Genomic DNA, 18,308 nt, shown 5'->3' on the forward strand with positions numbered 1-18,308 from the left:
TCTGCATGACATGATAGCCAGTTGCAATACTGAATTCCTGATGCATTATTGAATTCCCTGTTTATTTTAGATGCATTATTGAATTCCTGATTCTTGTGCCTTTTGTAAGATGCTCAATCATGTTTGGTTGCTTACAGCTGAGAGTGATTTTCTATTTAGATACACGAACTTGTTCAAGTTGGTTCAACTCGACAATGAAGTTCGGGCACTGGATGATATTGGAGTGGTGTCAATGAATGAATCATTTTGATTTTAAAGATTTTTCATCTATAATTATCAAATAAAAATATGTTAACAACATCTGCTAGTTAACATAATATAAAGTCAATGAAGTTATTAACTTGATTTCATTTTTACAGCACAATCAACCATTCACAATTCTCGTAATAATTCTTCATCCTAAAATACAATTCAATAACATTGGTAAAGCAAGAAGTATTAATTGACGAGATATCTTAGTTATATCCTGAATTAGAAACTAAAAGAAAGAAGCTAACACAATATTAGATTGACTACTAAGTATAATGGAAAATCGATGATACAATCATTCACAAGTCAATTCAATATTGAAATACCCATTATATTATATGATTGACAAGAATCAAATTTTTCATGATTTTCTCATTAAAACAATTTAAAAATAATAAAAAGCTTTTTTTCCTTTTAAAATTTGAATAGAAAGGAAAAGTCTCTTTTATTTGTATTTAAATCTTTTGTTCTTTTTAGTTCCCATCTCACAGCTACAATCTAAGTTAAGCACTATATCAGCATAGTTCAGGGAAGAAATAAAACGAGATAACATATTGACATCTCATGCATTGAAAATAAATTAATAAATCTTAATAACAATTTAATATATATATTTTTAATTTTATCCCTTAAAATTTGATTTAATTTAATTTTTATATCAACTTTGGTCTTTATTTTTATGAATATTATTTTCTTTTTTCTTATCATTTTTTAATTGAAATTTTTTATCTATTAGATTTGATCATCATTCTTTTGAATGCTATTTATTTTATTTGAAATAATTTATGAAATTATAATTTTTTTTTAATTTCATCATTTTTCAACTTTTTTTATCTATTAAATTTGACATTCATTATTTTGATTATTATTTATTTTATTTGATATAATTTATAAAATTAGATTTTTTTTCAATTTCATCCACATTCAACTTTTTAATTTGTAAGATTTGTTCATCATTATTTTAATAAACTTGAAAAAAAAAACATTAATAAGTTATTTTCCAACTCATTTTGCATGACATAACCAAACACTAAAAAGTGTTTTACAACTAATTTTCTATGATATTACCAAACATAAAAAAATATTTCACTTTTTTAAGAATCTATTTTCTAAAAAAACTGCTTTGAAAAAACAATTATTTTCCAACAAACAAACCATATCTATATACCAATTTACTCTTTAACCATTGAAACACCTATTGCTCTATCAGTCACCATGGACTGTCCAACTAGCTTGCAGTTCACGAAGAACAGTCAGAGACTGAGTTATCACATAAATTTCACTCCAACTGTCTCTTCATTATAGAAAGACTTGTTTGGACCAATTACATGGACAGCCGAAAAATTTAATGTCTGCACTCCATTCCTTGCAAGTAGTAGGTGATTCAGGAAACAACTAAATAAAAAAGATGCATTTTACAAGTATTAAATATAAGAATGCCTGCGATGCTTAAAGTATATCATCTCAAGCTCAATGCATGTATATACAAGAATGCATGTTGCTAGACTACACAGCTTCCTGAGAATTGTATATCAAATGCTTTAGGGTTACATTTTCTTGTTACATTTATTGAGCGAGCGGGTTGAGTCGAGTTAGGCGGGTTTTAAATATCTTGACCTATCACCCAACCCGTGATATTCAATTATTATGTTTTTTTAACCTGTTATTATTTGTAACATCCATATTAATCAAATATATTTTATTAATATGGATGTCCAGACTAGTTTGTGCATACCTTAACTAATCTCACGAGCTCTAAAATTAAATCTTCAAAGGTTTATGAAGATCAACCAACTTTAACTGGCTACAACGAGTGGGTTTTCTTTTAACACCCCTCCTTTGAATGCAGGTCATTGGCTTCTCAATGGAGACAAGGAGATGATAAAAGCAACTTTAAGATAGATATGATTTGCTTCCGTCAGGTGATGCAATTCCACACAAAGTATCATATAAATTATAAAACAGAGTTAGAGATGCAGTTGCCTTGCTATTCCTGGGAACCACAATAAATACAATAATCAATACACTCGAGAATGGTTTGCATGCTTGTCTCAATAGCATCCCTTACATTACAATCGAGTGTCAAACTCACAACCAGAAATAAAAAAAAAAAAAAGAAGATTGAAGAGTTAAAATTTGTTCCTGCAAAATTAAAGACCTCTCCTGGGTGACAGCAATACAGAGAGTTCATAATTATGGCTTTTTCCCGTGAAGAAATGGTCTCGTGTAATCAAGTAACCCCGGCCTAAAAGGGACCTGGGAGTGGGAAGATGATGAAACCAGCATCATCACTATGTATCGAGGGATGGAAACAAGCAGCCCTATGTGGGCTCAAAAAAAAGGTCTTTGTTCAGGAACTTCAATGATTGTAGCAGACCCGTATTTTTCCAGCTCCTTCATCTTCTTTTATATATATATATCATCAAAATCTCTTTCTGTACAAATGCTTTGTTAATCTCGGTAGCTTCCTGGCCCAATATTATAATTGCTTTCTATATATTCTGTTCTGTTTAGATAAACTCTCCGCTCGTGGTGAATTCCATTCATGAGCTCTGGCATCGCCTGCCTCCTTCTTTCACCTTTATTCTAAAAGACTTCCGGCTCGTGTCTTTCTTCTGTAATCAAGACTTTCAAATGGTTTTTTCGATTAGGCATTGGCCCTGTCTTGTTCTCTTATATTAACCATCAATATCGTCGAAATTTATTAAGGACTACTTAAGGAATCTTGATAAACGACAAGGACTATAATTAAGTGGTTATGCTCTGAGAAACCAATCTAGATGAGACTGAGCAGTACCTCGTCAAGCCGATGTTGGCTTTAGAAACAGTCCAAATAACAGATTGACCAGGCAGATGTGTAGATTCCAGCAGGTCCACCACTAGAGAGAGAGAGACACTAAAGGAGTGATGAATCCCAACATGCTATAAAAAGAATCAACCCATGAAGTTGCTTTCACTTTGTTATCTGTCGCGGTCTAAAGTGGGGAGGGCAGTGCCCCCTAGGCCACTACTTATTATTCCTACGCAAATAACATCCGAAAGAGGACCTCTATATGTTTTCTTTTTATATATATATATATATATATATATATATATATATATCCACCTCGAAAGAAACAAGTTTAAAGATTTATCTTTATGCTTAAAGCCTCTTTGTATCATGAAAAATAGTATTTTTATAAATTATTTTCAGTACAAAAATGGTTTGGATTTCAAAAAAGTATTTCTTTTTTATTTTGAACGAAATATACTTTTTAAAGTTGTAAAAAAATAAAATAAAAATATCTTGTTATTTGTTAATTATATCAAATTTGATCATCAATCCTTTAACTGCTATATATTTTATTTTGAATTCTTGTTTTTATTATTATTTTTTTAACTTCATCGCTTAGAATTTGATTTTTATATCAACTTAGAATCTTATTTTTTTATTGTTATTTATTTTTCACTTATTATTTTCTTAATTGAATTTTTTTTATCTATCAAATTTGATTTTTATTTTTTTGATCTCTTTTGATTTTATTTAAAATAATTTATGAAATTATTTTTTTTTCCATTTCATCATTTTTTAATTTTTTTTATCTGTTAAATTTGATCTCTATTTTTTTATTGTTATTTCTTTTATATAAAATAATTTATGAATTTTTTTTTCAATTTCATCTCCTTTAACTTTTTAATCTGTCAGATTTGATCATCATTTTTTTAATTATTATTTGTTTTATTTGAAATAATTTTTAAAAGTGAAAGTCTTTTTTTCAATCTCATACTCCTTCAATCTTTTTTCATGTCAGTTTTGGTCCCCATAATTTTAATACACTTGAAAAAAATAAAAAAGTTATTTTCCAACTCATTTTTAAAGCATGGCCAAACACTGTAAAATATTTTTCAACTTAATTTTTATAAAACTATTAAATATTAAAAAATAATCTACTTTTCAAGAATTCCCTTTTCATGAAAACTTCTTTGCAAAAAAAAAAAAAAAAAAAAAAAAACTTTATAACAGACAAAGAGGGCTAAGTTGATTACATTATTCTTAGGAGTCCTTAACACTTTTTTTTTCTTTTAAGGTTGTGTTTGGTAGGCTGAAAGTATTTTTTTAAAATTATTTTTTATTTGATATGAGAGTGTAAAACTCTAGAAAAAAAACTAATTTAATTTCTCTTCAACACAAACATATTTTTAAAATCACTTGGAAAGATACCGGAACCCTAATATCAAAATGTTGTAATTAATTAAGTCTTTTTGGTTACAATAACAATAGCAAAATAAAGTCCAGGCCGTTGTACTTGGGGGCATGGATTAGTTTCAGTGATTGGATAAGCAATGTGTCCCATAGCAGCGTCCGAAGTAACGGGTTGTTCTAAAAGTAATAATTATAGAGAATCCATGACTGTACAAACATTTCCCTTGCTTGTAAAGAAACAATCAAGGCGCCCCCTGTCAAGGAAAAGTGGAAAGCAAAGCTACCTTGTATGAATGCAGTGTTGCAACCAATGATTAACGGAGTCAGCAGCATTGGCTAGCAAGCTTGAATGTTCATGTTTCTGTGTTTGTATATAGACATTATCTGCAATCCAAAGCTTGTGATTGAGTACAAAACTGATGAGATCTTAATTAGGTGTGCTGGAATGAAAGAGAAGCACACAAAAATCACTAATCACTCCCTGATCATTAAAATCAAACTTAAGTGCTCGTAGTAAACCAGCACCAGCAAAGGCTATAGCTAGCTAAGAAGATGCTGCATCGTTGATCATCCTACCCATTATTGATAAGTAGTATCAATAGTTTGTCAACTTGGTGCAATGCGATTTCTTTTTTTACATTTTTTTTTTATCTTTGCCGGGTGATGAAAGCCATGAGTGATAAACAAGGCGCAGATAGCTGACACAGCAACACCAGATCATTGGTTTGCAGTTGGGATAAGACTACTCATGCTAAGAATGGAAAACATTATAAAAACAAAGGTCAAGAACTAGATTTGTGGGTGTGGGCTGAGTCAATCAACAAAGATGTTTGGTGTATTGGTTTGAGAGATAAAGATTGATCGAGTTATGAACATTGAATCAAGAGAAAGGAAGGGCTAGAGGCACTGGATCCACTAATGATCATGGAAAAACAGGAATTTAATTAATCCATCTAATTTAGTAGTCTAGCTACTTGATCCAGCTTGAAGTCAACTTACAGATTAAGTGCTGGTGATCATTTTCTTTTTATATAATATTTTTGTTGCTTTAAGATTTCTTCTGTTGTGTCAAAGAAAAGTAAAAGGAAGGGCAGATATGTAATAACGGAAGATTCAAATAATGGCTGATGAAACGGTCTGATTGCTCCACATCTTTATGCGAACATTTGCTTTTGCTTTCTTTCTTCTTTTTTTTTTTTTTTTGAAGAAAGCAAAAGATGGAACCAAAAAAATATACTGAGCCAAAGAAAAAGATGACCTTGGATGCTGCTGTTAATGTGCTACAACTTTGCCTTTAGATTCTTCAGATCATCTCTTTCCTCTCACTCTGTCACACCCACAAACACCTCTTCATTTATCTCGATGTGTTTATTCATGTGTGACATCAGTTCAGATTGTATGAAATGGACTGTTTTTATTTCATTTGATAAATAGGATGCTGGGTTCTCTAGAACCCATTAAATATTGTTTCTCTCTCTAAATCATTCAAACTTCTAGCATGGCTGCTTCTAACACGAGGCTTGCCGTCTTCTCTTCTCTACTTCTTTTGTTTCTGATCAACTCCTGTCAATCACTTTCCTCGCATAATACCTACCTCAAAAGACAAGCTTCAATCCTGGTTTCTCTTAAACAATCTCTTGAGTCATATGATCCTTCACTTGATAGTTGGAATGTGCCAAACTACCAACTTCTGTGCTCTTGGACTGGCATCCAATGCGACGACATGAACAGGTCAGTGGTTGCTCTTGATATATCCAATTCAAACATCTCGGGCACTCTCTCACCCGCGATCACTGAGCTTCGAAGCCTTGTCAATCTTTCGATCCAAGGAAACAGCTTCTCTGATGAGTTCCCACGAGAAATTCACAAGCTTATAAGGCTTCAGTTCCTCAACATATCCAACAATCTGTTCAGTGGAGAGCTTGCTTGGGAGTTTTCTCAGTTGAAGGAACTTCAAGTGCTGGATGTTTATAACAACAATTTCAATGGCACACTACCATTAGGTGTCACTCAACTCGCCAAGCTGAAGTACTTGGATTTTGGCGGGAATTACTTTCAGGGGACTATCCCTCCAAGCTATGGAAGTATGCAACAGCTGAATTATCTGTCACTTAAGGGAAATGATTTGCGTGGTTTAATACCTGGTGAGCTTGGTAATCTTACAAGTCTTGAGCAGCTCTACCTGGGGTATTACAATGAGTTTGATGGAGGAATCCCACCTGAGTTCGGTAAGCTGATCAATCTGGTTCATATAGACCTTGCAAACTGTAGCTTAAGTGGACCGATACCTCCAGAATTGGGCGGCCTCAGCAAGCTAGACACCCTCTTCTTGCAAACGAATGAGCTCACTGGTCCTATCCCTCCTGAACTGGGCAACCTGAGCAGCATCATATCTCTTGACCTCTCAAACAACGCCCTAACGGGAGATATTCCACTAGAGTTTTACGGGCTTCGTCGCCTCACCTTATTGAACTTATTCCTTAACAAGTTACATGGAGAGATCCCTTATTTCATTGCGGAGCTACCTGAGTTAGAAGTCCTGAAGCTTTGGCACAATAACTTCACAGGAGCCATTCCTGCAAAGCTGGGAGAAAATGGCAGATTAACTGAACTTGACCTGTCAAGCAATAAGCTTACCGGATTAGTCCCTAAATCTCTCTGCTTAGGAAGGAAGCTGCAGATACTAATTCTGCGCATCAACTTTCTGTTCGGTCCTCTGCCTGATGATCTTGGCCATTGTGACACTCTCTGGAGAGTTCGGTTGGGGCAGAACTATCTGACTGGATCAATCCCGAGTGGTTTCCTTTACTTGCCAGAACTGTCACTGATGGAGCTGCAGAACAATTATCTGAGTGGACAGGTTCCACAACAAATAAGCAAGACGCCATCTAAACTTGCGCAGATGAATCTTGCAGATAATCGCTTATCTGGGCCACTTCCTGCATCCATCGGAAATTTCTCCAACTTGCAAATTCTTCTGCTCAGCGGAAACCGATTCACGGGGGAAATTCCATCTCAAATAGGTCAGTTGAACAATGTCTTTACATTGGATATGAGTAGGAACAACTTGTCTGGGAATATCCCCCCTGAAATTGGCGATTGTCGTACCTTAACTTACTTGGATTTGAGTCAGAACCAACTCTCAGGCCCGATTCCAGTTCAGATCACACAAATCCACATATTAAATTACCTTAATATATCCTGGAACCATTTGAACCAAAGTCTTCCTAAGGAAATTGGGTCCATGAAAAGTCTAACCTCGGCAGACTTTTCTCACAACAACTTCTCTGGTTCCATACCTGAATTTGGACAATATTCATTCTTCAACTCCACATCATTTTCCGGTAACCCTCAACTCTGTGGCTCCTACTTGAACCCTTGCAACTATTCATCTACGTCTCCATTACAATTCCACGACCAAAATAGCTCCACGTCTCAGGTCCCTGGAAAATTCAAGCTACTTTTTGCTCTTGGACTTCTAGGATGCTCTTTGGTATTTGCTGTTTTGGCAATCATCAAAACCCGAAAGATACGAAGAAATTCGAATTCCTGGAAGCTCACAGCATTCCAGAAGCTGGAATTTGGATGCGAAAACATATTGGAATGCGTCAAGGAAAACAACATCATAGGGAGAGGTGGAGCTGGCATAGTCTACAGAGGTTTAATGCCAAATGGAGAACCAGTAGCAGTCAAGAAGTTGTTGGGAATAAGCAGAGGATCGTCTCATGATAATGGCCTATCTGCAGAAGTACAAACATTAGGCCAAATTCGACACAGGAATATAGTGAGGTTGTTGGCATTTTGTTCGAATAAAGAGACCAATTTACTTGTATACGAGTACATGCCAAATGGAAGCCTAGGTGAAGTTCTGCATGGGAAGAGAGGTGGTTTTCTCAAGTGGGATACCAGGCTGAAAATTGCTATTGAAGCAGCGAAAGGCCTTTGTTACTTGCACCACGACTGTTCTCCTCTAATTATCCACCGGGACGTCAAGTCCAATAACATTCTACTCAGCTCAGATTTTGAGGCTCATGTAGCAGATTTTGGGCTTGCCAAGTTCTTGCAAGACACCGGAGCTTCAGAATGCATGTCTGCAATTGCTGGCTCTTATGGCTATATTGCTCCAGGTACTCCCATTACATATGGTTTTTAAAATAACTTGAGAATGGAAGATCACATACAGTAATTTTAAATTCATCCAAATGAATTGGGCTCTAGAACCTGAGACCTTCTGGCTTTGGTGACATGACATACACTCTTCATTGAGTCACTAAGTAAAGCATTTCTCGCATTTGCCTTTGACTTGGTGTCATGATTGGGTTCTCTATTAATCTGGTTTAATTGTTCTTTTAAAACATTAATTATGTGTGTTCGACTGGCAAGTAAATATGTAGAGTCTGTTCTCGTTTGATCTCGTTTTAGATCTGCAATAAGAACAAGTGTTTTCTTCCCTGGACCGAAGTAGCTAGCAGAGACCCATGTGAGTCCAAGAATGGTAAAGGCTCCACTAACACAAAGGAAAATTCTCCCTCTTACTTTTCCTCTTGCTTTAATCCACACTATTAGTAGTGGGGTTGTGAGCTTTTGTATTGGAAACCATAAACCAATCTTCACTCATGCCAATCACTAGCTGCCCTTTTTGACCGAAACCCAGAAATAGGAGCAACAGCAAGATCCACATAAATCCAAGCAATACCTCCTTGAGGATCCTGATTGGGATCTATCTAACCTTTACTTTCCCTAAACCCCAAAAAAATAAAAAATGTGTACAACACAGTTATTAAAGCACAAGCTGCCTTTTCTTTTTTAGCGTACACAAGTTGTTACTTTACCTTGGGAGATGAGTTGACCACTACTTCTTTTTCTTTATCAAACAACAGTACATGTCACAGAGATTCACCATTTAAACTTGATCAAAACAATAGTGCATGGTTACCCTCTTTTAAATAAATAAACAATATTTCTATTCTATCACATTTTCTTTAAGATTATCACTTTGAAACTTAGGGCTAAGCAATTTCTTGTAACAGAATATGCATACACATTGAAGGTGGATGAGAAGAGTGATGTCTACAGCTTTGGAGTGGTACTGTTAGAGTTAATCACAGGCAGAAGGCCAGTTGGGGATTTCGGAGAAGAAGGGCTAGACATTGTTCAATGGACTAAGACACAGACTAAATCAAGCAAAGAAGGGGTGGTAAAGATTCTGGATCAAGGGCTGACAGATATTCCATTAATTGAAGCAATGCAAGTCTTTTTTGTGGCGATGTTATGTGTTCAAGAACAAAGTGTGGAGAGACCAACAATGAGAGAAGTTGTTCAAATGCTTGCAGAAGCTAAACAACCCAACACATATCACAAGCAGTGACTTCACCAACCTAATGCAACACATCATAATCATTATAGAAGCTGTTAACAACAAGAAGATATAGATGATTGATTCAGTACTGATGAGGAGTGGTGAATATTGGGGATGACTCTGCTCAAGCAGTATAACCAGGCCATCATTGCAACAGTTACCATTGATAGTATATAAATCATTAATGGTGTTTTTTCTTTTTTGGGGGGGGCTACTAATTAATGCTTAAAAGCATATTTGGCTCTATTATTGTGCATGCATTTGGTTAAGAGCCAAGCTGTGGTTAGCTACGAGGGGTGTTTTGTTTTGTTTTGTTTTTGTCCAGGCATGAAAACTAGAACAGGAAAAGATGAACTGCTGGCAAACCTTGATTGTAATTCCTGGCTTCATTATTATGTCATCATTTGGATGGTATGTCTAAATGATTTGAAGTTTTGCTTTGATTGCTCGGATATTTTTCTTTTTTTTTCCCAGCCAGTGCTTTAGACACTTAACTTCAGTAAGACTATAAGAGGAAGTGAACAATAAATTCATCTTCTCTTTTATTTTTTTGTTAATTTCATGAGAGTGGGATTTAAAATTAAAATGAGGGATTTATGATTTTTTTTTTATATAATTTCTCCAGATTGGGCAGTAGAAACTGGATGAGTGTTCTGGAAGGAAAGAGAGAAAAGAAGCAATGATTTTATTTGATGTAAGGGTACTCGAGTTAAATTTTAGAAAAAAGAAGTTAATGGTAGTGGACCTAGTGGTTACGGATATCACTTCCCTGTTTTTCTCACTTCACTTCACTTTTTTTTTATTCTCATTTTATTTTTATTGCAGGTCAAAAACAGCTTTATTTAATATATATATATATATATATATATATATATATATATATATATATAAAAGAGAATCCAAAAATTTAAATGGTTAAATGAGGTTTCAAAGAAACACTATCTTTTGCTTAATTTTATTAATTAAAATTGAAGTGATGAGAATTGAACTTGTGACCACTTGGTTAACAAAACTCTGATATCATGTGAAAGAATTATTTTAATTCAAAAACTTAAATTATTAGATAAGGTCTTAAGAATTATTTTATATTACTCTCTAACATTTTTTTAATTAAATCTTTTGATAACAAATTATAAAATAGCTCTACTTTATTCCAAAAACATATATTTATAATGTTATTTTTCAAAAATTCTAGTCATGTAAAATATTTTTTCTTACAAATTTAAAATTGTGTAGGTAGATATTATAAATTTTATGAATACATCACTCAATAAATCGTGATTTTGATTTTTTGTGTAAAGATCATATACTCTAACTCATAAATTATTACTAATAGTTTAGCATTGTTTTATTATACAATTAATTACTTCACTATAAATAAAAGGTGTATATTATGAACTATAAATTATTATAATTATAGGTAACATTGGTAATTATAGATAACAATATAAGTTAGATCCTCTAAAATATATTATTTAAAAACAAATATTGCCCAATCAAAGATAAAATAAAATTCTTTAAATTTAAATTTTTCTTTTTAATATTTTAAATGAATATAAAGTAATTATTTTAGAATTTAAAATTATAGAGTAATTAAGATAAAAATTTAATATTCTCATATTAATCATTGTAAAAATAATGGAATGAGAATGACACCATTCTTGTTGTAATTGGGACAAAGTCTTCTCGCTTCCACCAAAACCCAATAGAAAACAAAATAGATAACACTAGATAATTTTCTGCGGATTAATTTTTTGTTGAATATAAAAAAAAATTAGATATTGTTAATATATTTTCTAGTAGAAAAAAAATTAAATTATGTGGGGATTGACTCAATATAATCCAGTTGACCTTGCATGTTCAAAGACAACTTGAATGACTGGTAAACATATAGTTTGACTAGAAAAACAAAACGATATCTTTTTTAAAATATCAAGATGATAATATATTGGATTTACTCAAATCAATTCAAGTTAACATACCAAATCTCCGACCCAGGTCATGAGACTCTGATAACCTTTTAGAAATCAAATAAAAAAATATTAAACCTAATTTTCAATTAACCTAATGTTAAAGGATGAAATTGAAAACAAGATTTGATTAGAAAAATGAGCCGAGTCCACCTGAGATACCTACCAAACTTGAGTCATGAGATTGAGATAACCTCATATAAAGAAAATCAAAACAAATTATGAAACTCAATTCTAAGTTAACCCAATGTCGCAGGATAAAAAAAATCAATTAAAAAAAAACATGAAAACAACACCCGAGTCAACTAGAATTAACCTCATAAAAAGTAAACCAAAATAAATTATGAAGTCTAATTCTTAATCAATCCAATATTAAAGGATGAGATTGAAAAAAAAATTCAATTAAAAAAAAAAAAAAAACTCTGAGACAACTGGGTCAATCCACGACCCAGGTCATGAGACTGTGATAACCCCATAGAAAGAAAATTAAAAAAATAACAAAACTCAATTTCTAATCAACCAATGTTGAAGCATTAAATTGAAGAAAAAAATTAATTAAAAAAAATATCTCAAGTCCACTCAGGTTAACCTGTCAAACACAAGTCATGAAATCGAGATAACTCTATAGAAATAAAATAAAAAATAATTATGAATTTAAATTTTCAATCAACCCAATATTGAAGGATAAAATTGAAAAAAAAATATTCAATTAAACAAAATAAAAAAATATGAGTCAACCTGGTTAACCTGCAAAACTCGTGAAATGAGTCATGAGATCATGATAACCATATGAAAGCAAATAAAAATATATATAAAGCTTAATTGCCAATCAACCTAATATTGAAGGATGATATTGACAAAAAAATCAATTTAAAAAAGGTAAAAAATAACCCGAGTCATGAGATCGAGATAACTTTATAGAAATTAAATTGAAATAAATTATGAAGTTTAATACTCATTAAACCCTATGTTAGAGGATAAAATTAGAAAAAAAAATTAAGTTTGAACTTAAAAAATAAGGACTGGATTGAAAACGACTAGAGCATTTTACTATTAATTGCTACAGTGAAATGTCAAGGCCTTTTAATATATGTTAATTAGCACATTGGCCTGCGAGAGTTGGAGCAAAAAAAATTTAAAACGTGAAAAAGTCTAGGTATTATTAACGTATCTCCTAAAAAAGATATAAATTTTAACCATGAATCTAAAATCAACTGTATATTTAATGATATTTTTATTTAATATTGAGACAAAAACATAATGGATCTACCTGGGTCAACTAGGTTGACATGCGAAATTTGCGGATAATCTTGAAAAAAATAAATTGAAAAGTTTAGTTTCCAATTAACTCAATATTGAAGAATGAAATTAGTAAAAAAAAAACAAGTGAATTCGAGTCAAACACCTAAACTCGCGATACAAGTCATGCACGTGAGACATGAATTATTCTTCATTTATACATGACTATAAAAGGCATGAAAATTTCTTGATGTGAAATATTTTTTTAAATAAAAAAAACTATGACAAGCACGTGAGACAGAGATAACAGAAGAAATCATTGATAACAAAGAGTGAAATTATATTTATTTTTTTTACTTTTAAGTTAAATAAAACAATAAATTACCAATAACAAAGGGTGGAATTTCATCTTTTTTAACAAAATTGAGAGACAAAAAATGCATTAAACAAAAAAAATAACTCAGATGTTATTGCTTAACTAGCAAACTCGTGATCCAAGTTATGGACTAAACCAAGTTCAATTTTTTTTCATAAATCTATATTTAACCTAAATATATATATAAAAAAACAAAAATAGCTAAAAAAGCCTAGTAGAGCAAGCCTCTAGCCTAATGTTCCTGAGCCTTTAAAAGAAAAGTCTAATGTGTGGGCCTTAAAGCCCAAGCCTGCGTGCCTAAGCTCATTTTTTTTCTCATTTAAAGGGATAGACTACCTTTTTTTGAAAAAAAAAAAAGATAGACAACACATTGTTCGCTATAGCAGATGACATGTCTTTTGCCAACCCATAATCTTGCAACTACTGCAATGGCTAGAAAATCAAAGATGTGGGTTTTTTACCCAAAAAACCATTTTAACTCAAAAATACTATAAAATCACTCTTAGAACATCTACAAAATTTTTTGTCTCTTGCCTTCCGCTTTCCTCAAGTTAGCTTCTGTTATTTCAAGAGTTTGCTGAACAAACTTATCACGCTAATAAACCCATAAAATTGTCCAAGTCACAAAATCAAGACAAAATTTTTTTCTCTTCCTTAACTTAAATGTTTTTTTTTTTTGGAAATATTGAGACTCGAGACAATCTCTATAAGACTCTATTCATCGAATGGAACTCGTTGACATAAATTTCAATTATAAAAAAAAAGTGATTAGGCACTAATTTAGACTAAAAATGTTTCAATTATATTAAAAAAAATTGAGAATCAATTTAAGATTTTTAAAAAATTTACTATTCCAATACAATGGGTTTTGTGAGGGGATGCACAACATATATTGCACAGTAAAAGCATCTTAGGTTTTATTTTTTTACTAGATTTTTTTGCTTGCGCTACGCCGCGGGGCAAGTCAATTTTTTTTCTAACATAAAAAAAGATATTCAAACAGTGATAACTTGAGTGAATCCAGGTTAACTTGACTAATCAGTAATCTAGGATAACCCTAGAGGGAGGAAAGGGAAAAAAAAATTAGAAAGTTCAAGATCTAATAACCTAATGTCAAAGGATGAAATAAAAAAAATCAAAGTTAAATCGGTATAATTTTCAAAACCAGTAACCGAGATGACCATACAGAATACCAAAAAATATCTTGAACAAATTTCTTAACCATCAAGAAATTAAAAAGAAAACAAATAGTAGTCAAAACAATGAGGATCAAATCTAGTATAAAAACTAATAAAAGAAAATAATGAGGTACTTAATAAAAAAAATAAAATAAAAAAAGGATAAAAAGAGTAATTAAAAGGATAAGAACCAAGATTGGATTAAAAAACAAATGAAATAAAATGTCGAGGGACAAAATTGAAAGAAAAAAAACAAATTAAGAAAATGATTAAAAAGAGCAATTAAAAAAATGAGGACTAAATATAGAAAAAAAAATGAAATAAAATGTTAAGGGACAATATTGAAAGAAAAAGAAAAAACAATCCAAGGAAAGGATAAAAACAAAAAAAACAACAATAATCAAGAGAATAAGTACCATGTTTGATATATAAACAAAACAAAATCAAATGAAAATGGATGAAACAAAAAAAATATCCAAAAAAGAACCCAAAATAAAGAAAGATCAATCAAAAGAAAGAAGATCTTAAATGAATTTTTTTCTCCATTATTTTTATCGAAATAATATCATTTTTTTAGCTGAATAAAAAATCAAGCGATTAGTTAGGGAAAAATCATGTCAACACCCGTTGATTTTTCTACCATTATTTTTTCCATCAAAATAATGTCATTTTTACTTCCTACACAATAAAAAAAAATATGACTGACCCCAGTAACCCTGATCATTTAACCCAACCCATGACCCAAGACATAACGGGGGTCGACTCCCAGGCCAAGTCTTTAAAGAATGATAAAAAAAAATAAACACCTAATATGATATGAAAATTCAATGAAATTAAACAACGAGGGATTAAATTGCCAAAAAAAAAACAACCAATCAATAAGAGAACTCAAAATAAAAGGAATTGCAATCATAAAAATAAGGATCAAATTCAACCAAAAAAAATAATTATATCAAATTATTAGGGATGAAATCGAAAAATAAAATGCAATTAGAAAAAAAGATTAAAAGCAAAATAAATTGGAATCAAAAGAATAAGGATCAAATCTGATAAAAAAAACATAAAAAATCAAATGCCAATGGATACAATTGAAAAACAACTAAATCAAATTCAATATAACTAAAATATTGAGGACTATTTTGCAAGGTCATCTCACCTTTTGAGGTGGTGGGGAGAGAAAAGAAGAGGGAGGAGAAGAATTATTGTTAGAGCTTTGTCGTGCCCTTGTGGCTGACACACGCCAGCCCACCATGTGAAAGGTGGCGCACCGCTTCAGACAGCGTCTTTGAAGGTGACCAACGGTCACCAAGAGGCAACGCACATGCTAGCCATTTTTTGTTCTTGATTTATAAAAAGGCCATAACACACTTGATCCCATGTGGTAATTGCAAAAAAATTGAGGACAAAAAACCAAAAATACTCCTTTACCATAGGAAAAAAGAAGTTGTCCCTAAGGACTATAAGGTAATTAGACTGTATAAAAAATATGAAATTTTAAAAAAGCCCATCATACATTAGTTGTGTTTTACTTTTTTCAAGAACAAAGGAGTAATTACACTATGCAATAAAGATATGAAAATATAAATTTACTGCTAAGTGTTTGTTTAACAATTTGGTTTTTTAAGGGAGGCATCAATCATTTTATTGTAAATTGCATTGTGCACAATCCATAATAAAACACTGATGTTTTTTAGTTTTATTTGAAACTAGATTGATAGTTTGCACTTCGCCGCGAGCTGGGCCAATTTCTTTGTAGCGAAAAAACACGATGCTAAAGCATTGTCATTGTATTTAAAGAATGAAAAAAATAAACGACTCGACATAATATAAAAGGAACTAAAAAAACAATGATTGTCAAACCGCATGATTCAAACTGTAAAAGGATGAAATGAGAAGAAAAAATTAATAAAAATAAAATAAAAAACAAAGCACCAGCAAAACCAAGTGAGGTTGTCAAAACTTGTGAGTAGTATCACGCGGATAGGATAATCCATAAAAGCAAAAACAATATATATATATATATATATATATATATATATATATATATATATAAATTTAAAAGATCAATCAAGAAAGATTCGAATTTAAAAAGACAATCAAGAAAGATAAACCTCCAACCTAGATCATGAGATAAAGATAACCTGATTGAAAAGAAAATTGAAGAAAATAACGAAGTTTATTTTTTAAAAAATGAACAATTTCAAAGGATGTAATTGGGAAAGAAAACAATGTCAATTTTTCAAACCTATAATCTTAGGTAGTGACTAAACTATAAGTATCACATCTAGAAAAACAACTATTTAAAAACTTGGCTCGATCTGACGAGTTAACCCATGTCCTAGGCGACCCTTGACTTAAACTGGCTCGAGTTTCAAAAGAAATTCGGGGAAAATTGATCCAGTGTAATACGATCAAAAACCTGGGTTGACCAATGTTTCAGTCAACCCGGGAAAATCCAGTCAAAACCCGTTTACTATTTTCTTTTTTTTAAAAAAAATAGTATCATTTTGAATTTTTTTATAAAACCAAAAAGATTGATTGACTTGGGTTAATTCGAGCTAACTCACTCGACCCATGACTCGATAATTGTCCTGGATTGACTCTTGTGTAGGGCCTAGAAACAATGAGAAAAACCAAGGAAACCAAATCCCAATAAACGAAATGTCGAATGATGAAATAAAAAAAATGAATGATAAAAAAATAGCAATTAACAGAATAAGAATCTCATTTGAAAAAAAAATTGAAAGGATAAAGTAAAGTTTTGAATTGAAGGGCAAAAGTTTTTTTAAAAAAAATTCAAATTAACATATGAATTAAAAATTAATAAAAAAATCAAGAGAATAAGGACTAATTTTTTTAAAGATAAAAAATAAAGAGTATGTATCTAAGGATGAAATTGAAAATAAATTAAAATTTAATAAAAAGGCTAAGAATCAAAATTAAAAATTAAAATATTGAGGGTCAAACCTTGAATATAAATAAATATTGAGCTGAAGGGCAAAATTGAAAAGAAAAATTAAATTTATAAAAGAATCTAAAACAAAAAAAAATTAATTTCCAACTAACTCAATGATGATGGATGAAAATTTTAAAAAATAATTGAAGCCAACTCTCAGTCCAACCTTTAGAATTTGTGACACAGATCATGAGATCGGATCACAATGTAAAAGGCAAACCTAAAAAATAACAATGAAAAATTCTAAACCAACCAAATAATTAGGGATAAACTTGAAAAAATAAATTAAAAAAAGTGATTTAAAAAATGTAAATTTGAAAAGAAAGAATCAAATTTGACACAAAAAAATAAAACCAAATCATAAGGGATGAAATTGGAAAACAATTTCAATTAAGAAAATGATAAGAACAACTAAAAATAACAATCAAAAGAATGAAGACCATATTTGATTTAAAAATAAAATATCAATGGATGAAATCTAAAGACAAATTATTTCAATAAATGATTTAAGACCAAAAACATCATAATTAAAAAATAAGGATCAAATCTAATATAAAAATAAAGTGTGAAGGGATGGAATTAAAAAAACAATTAACTTAATAAATGACATAATATTAAATACATTGCAATTAAAAGAATGAGAACCAAACGTGATATAAATTTAAAGTATCAATGGATGAAATTAAAAAATAAATTGACTCAATAAATGACTCAAGACCAAATACATTGCAATTAAAAGAATGGGGATCTAATTTAACTTAACAAACAAATAATTAGACTTTCTTGTTTTTTTGTGTG

At 31.2% G+C, this 18,308-nt stretch overlaps 1 protein-coding gene across 1 annotated transcript; it reads left to right on the forward strand.

Moving 5' to 3' along the window:
* The first annotated feature begins 5,657 nt into the window (after nucleotides 1-5,657).
* LOC7491457 (leucine-rich repeat receptor-like serine/threonine-protein kinase BAM3) lies at nucleotides 5,658-10,232 on the forward strand. The gene is made up of 2 exons (XM_002297871.4): nucleotides 5,658-8,559; nucleotides 9,463-10,232. Exons 1-2 carry the CDS (start codon nucleotides 5,931-5,933, stop codon nucleotides 9,798-9,800), a joined length of 2,967 nt encoding a protein of 988 aa, XP_002297907.2. The 5' UTR covers nucleotides 5,658-5,930; the 3' UTR covers nucleotides 9,801-10,232.
* Nucleotides 10,233-18,308: the final 8,076 nt, after the last annotated feature.

Source organism: Populus trichocarpa, chromosome 1 (assembly GCF_000002775.5).
Source record: "Populus trichocarpa isolate Nisqually-1 chromosome 1, P.trichocarpa_v4.1, whole genome shotgun sequence".
Classification (NCBI taxonomy): domain Eukaryota; kingdom Viridiplantae; phylum Streptophyta; class Magnoliopsida; order Malpighiales; family Salicaceae; genus Populus; species Populus trichocarpa.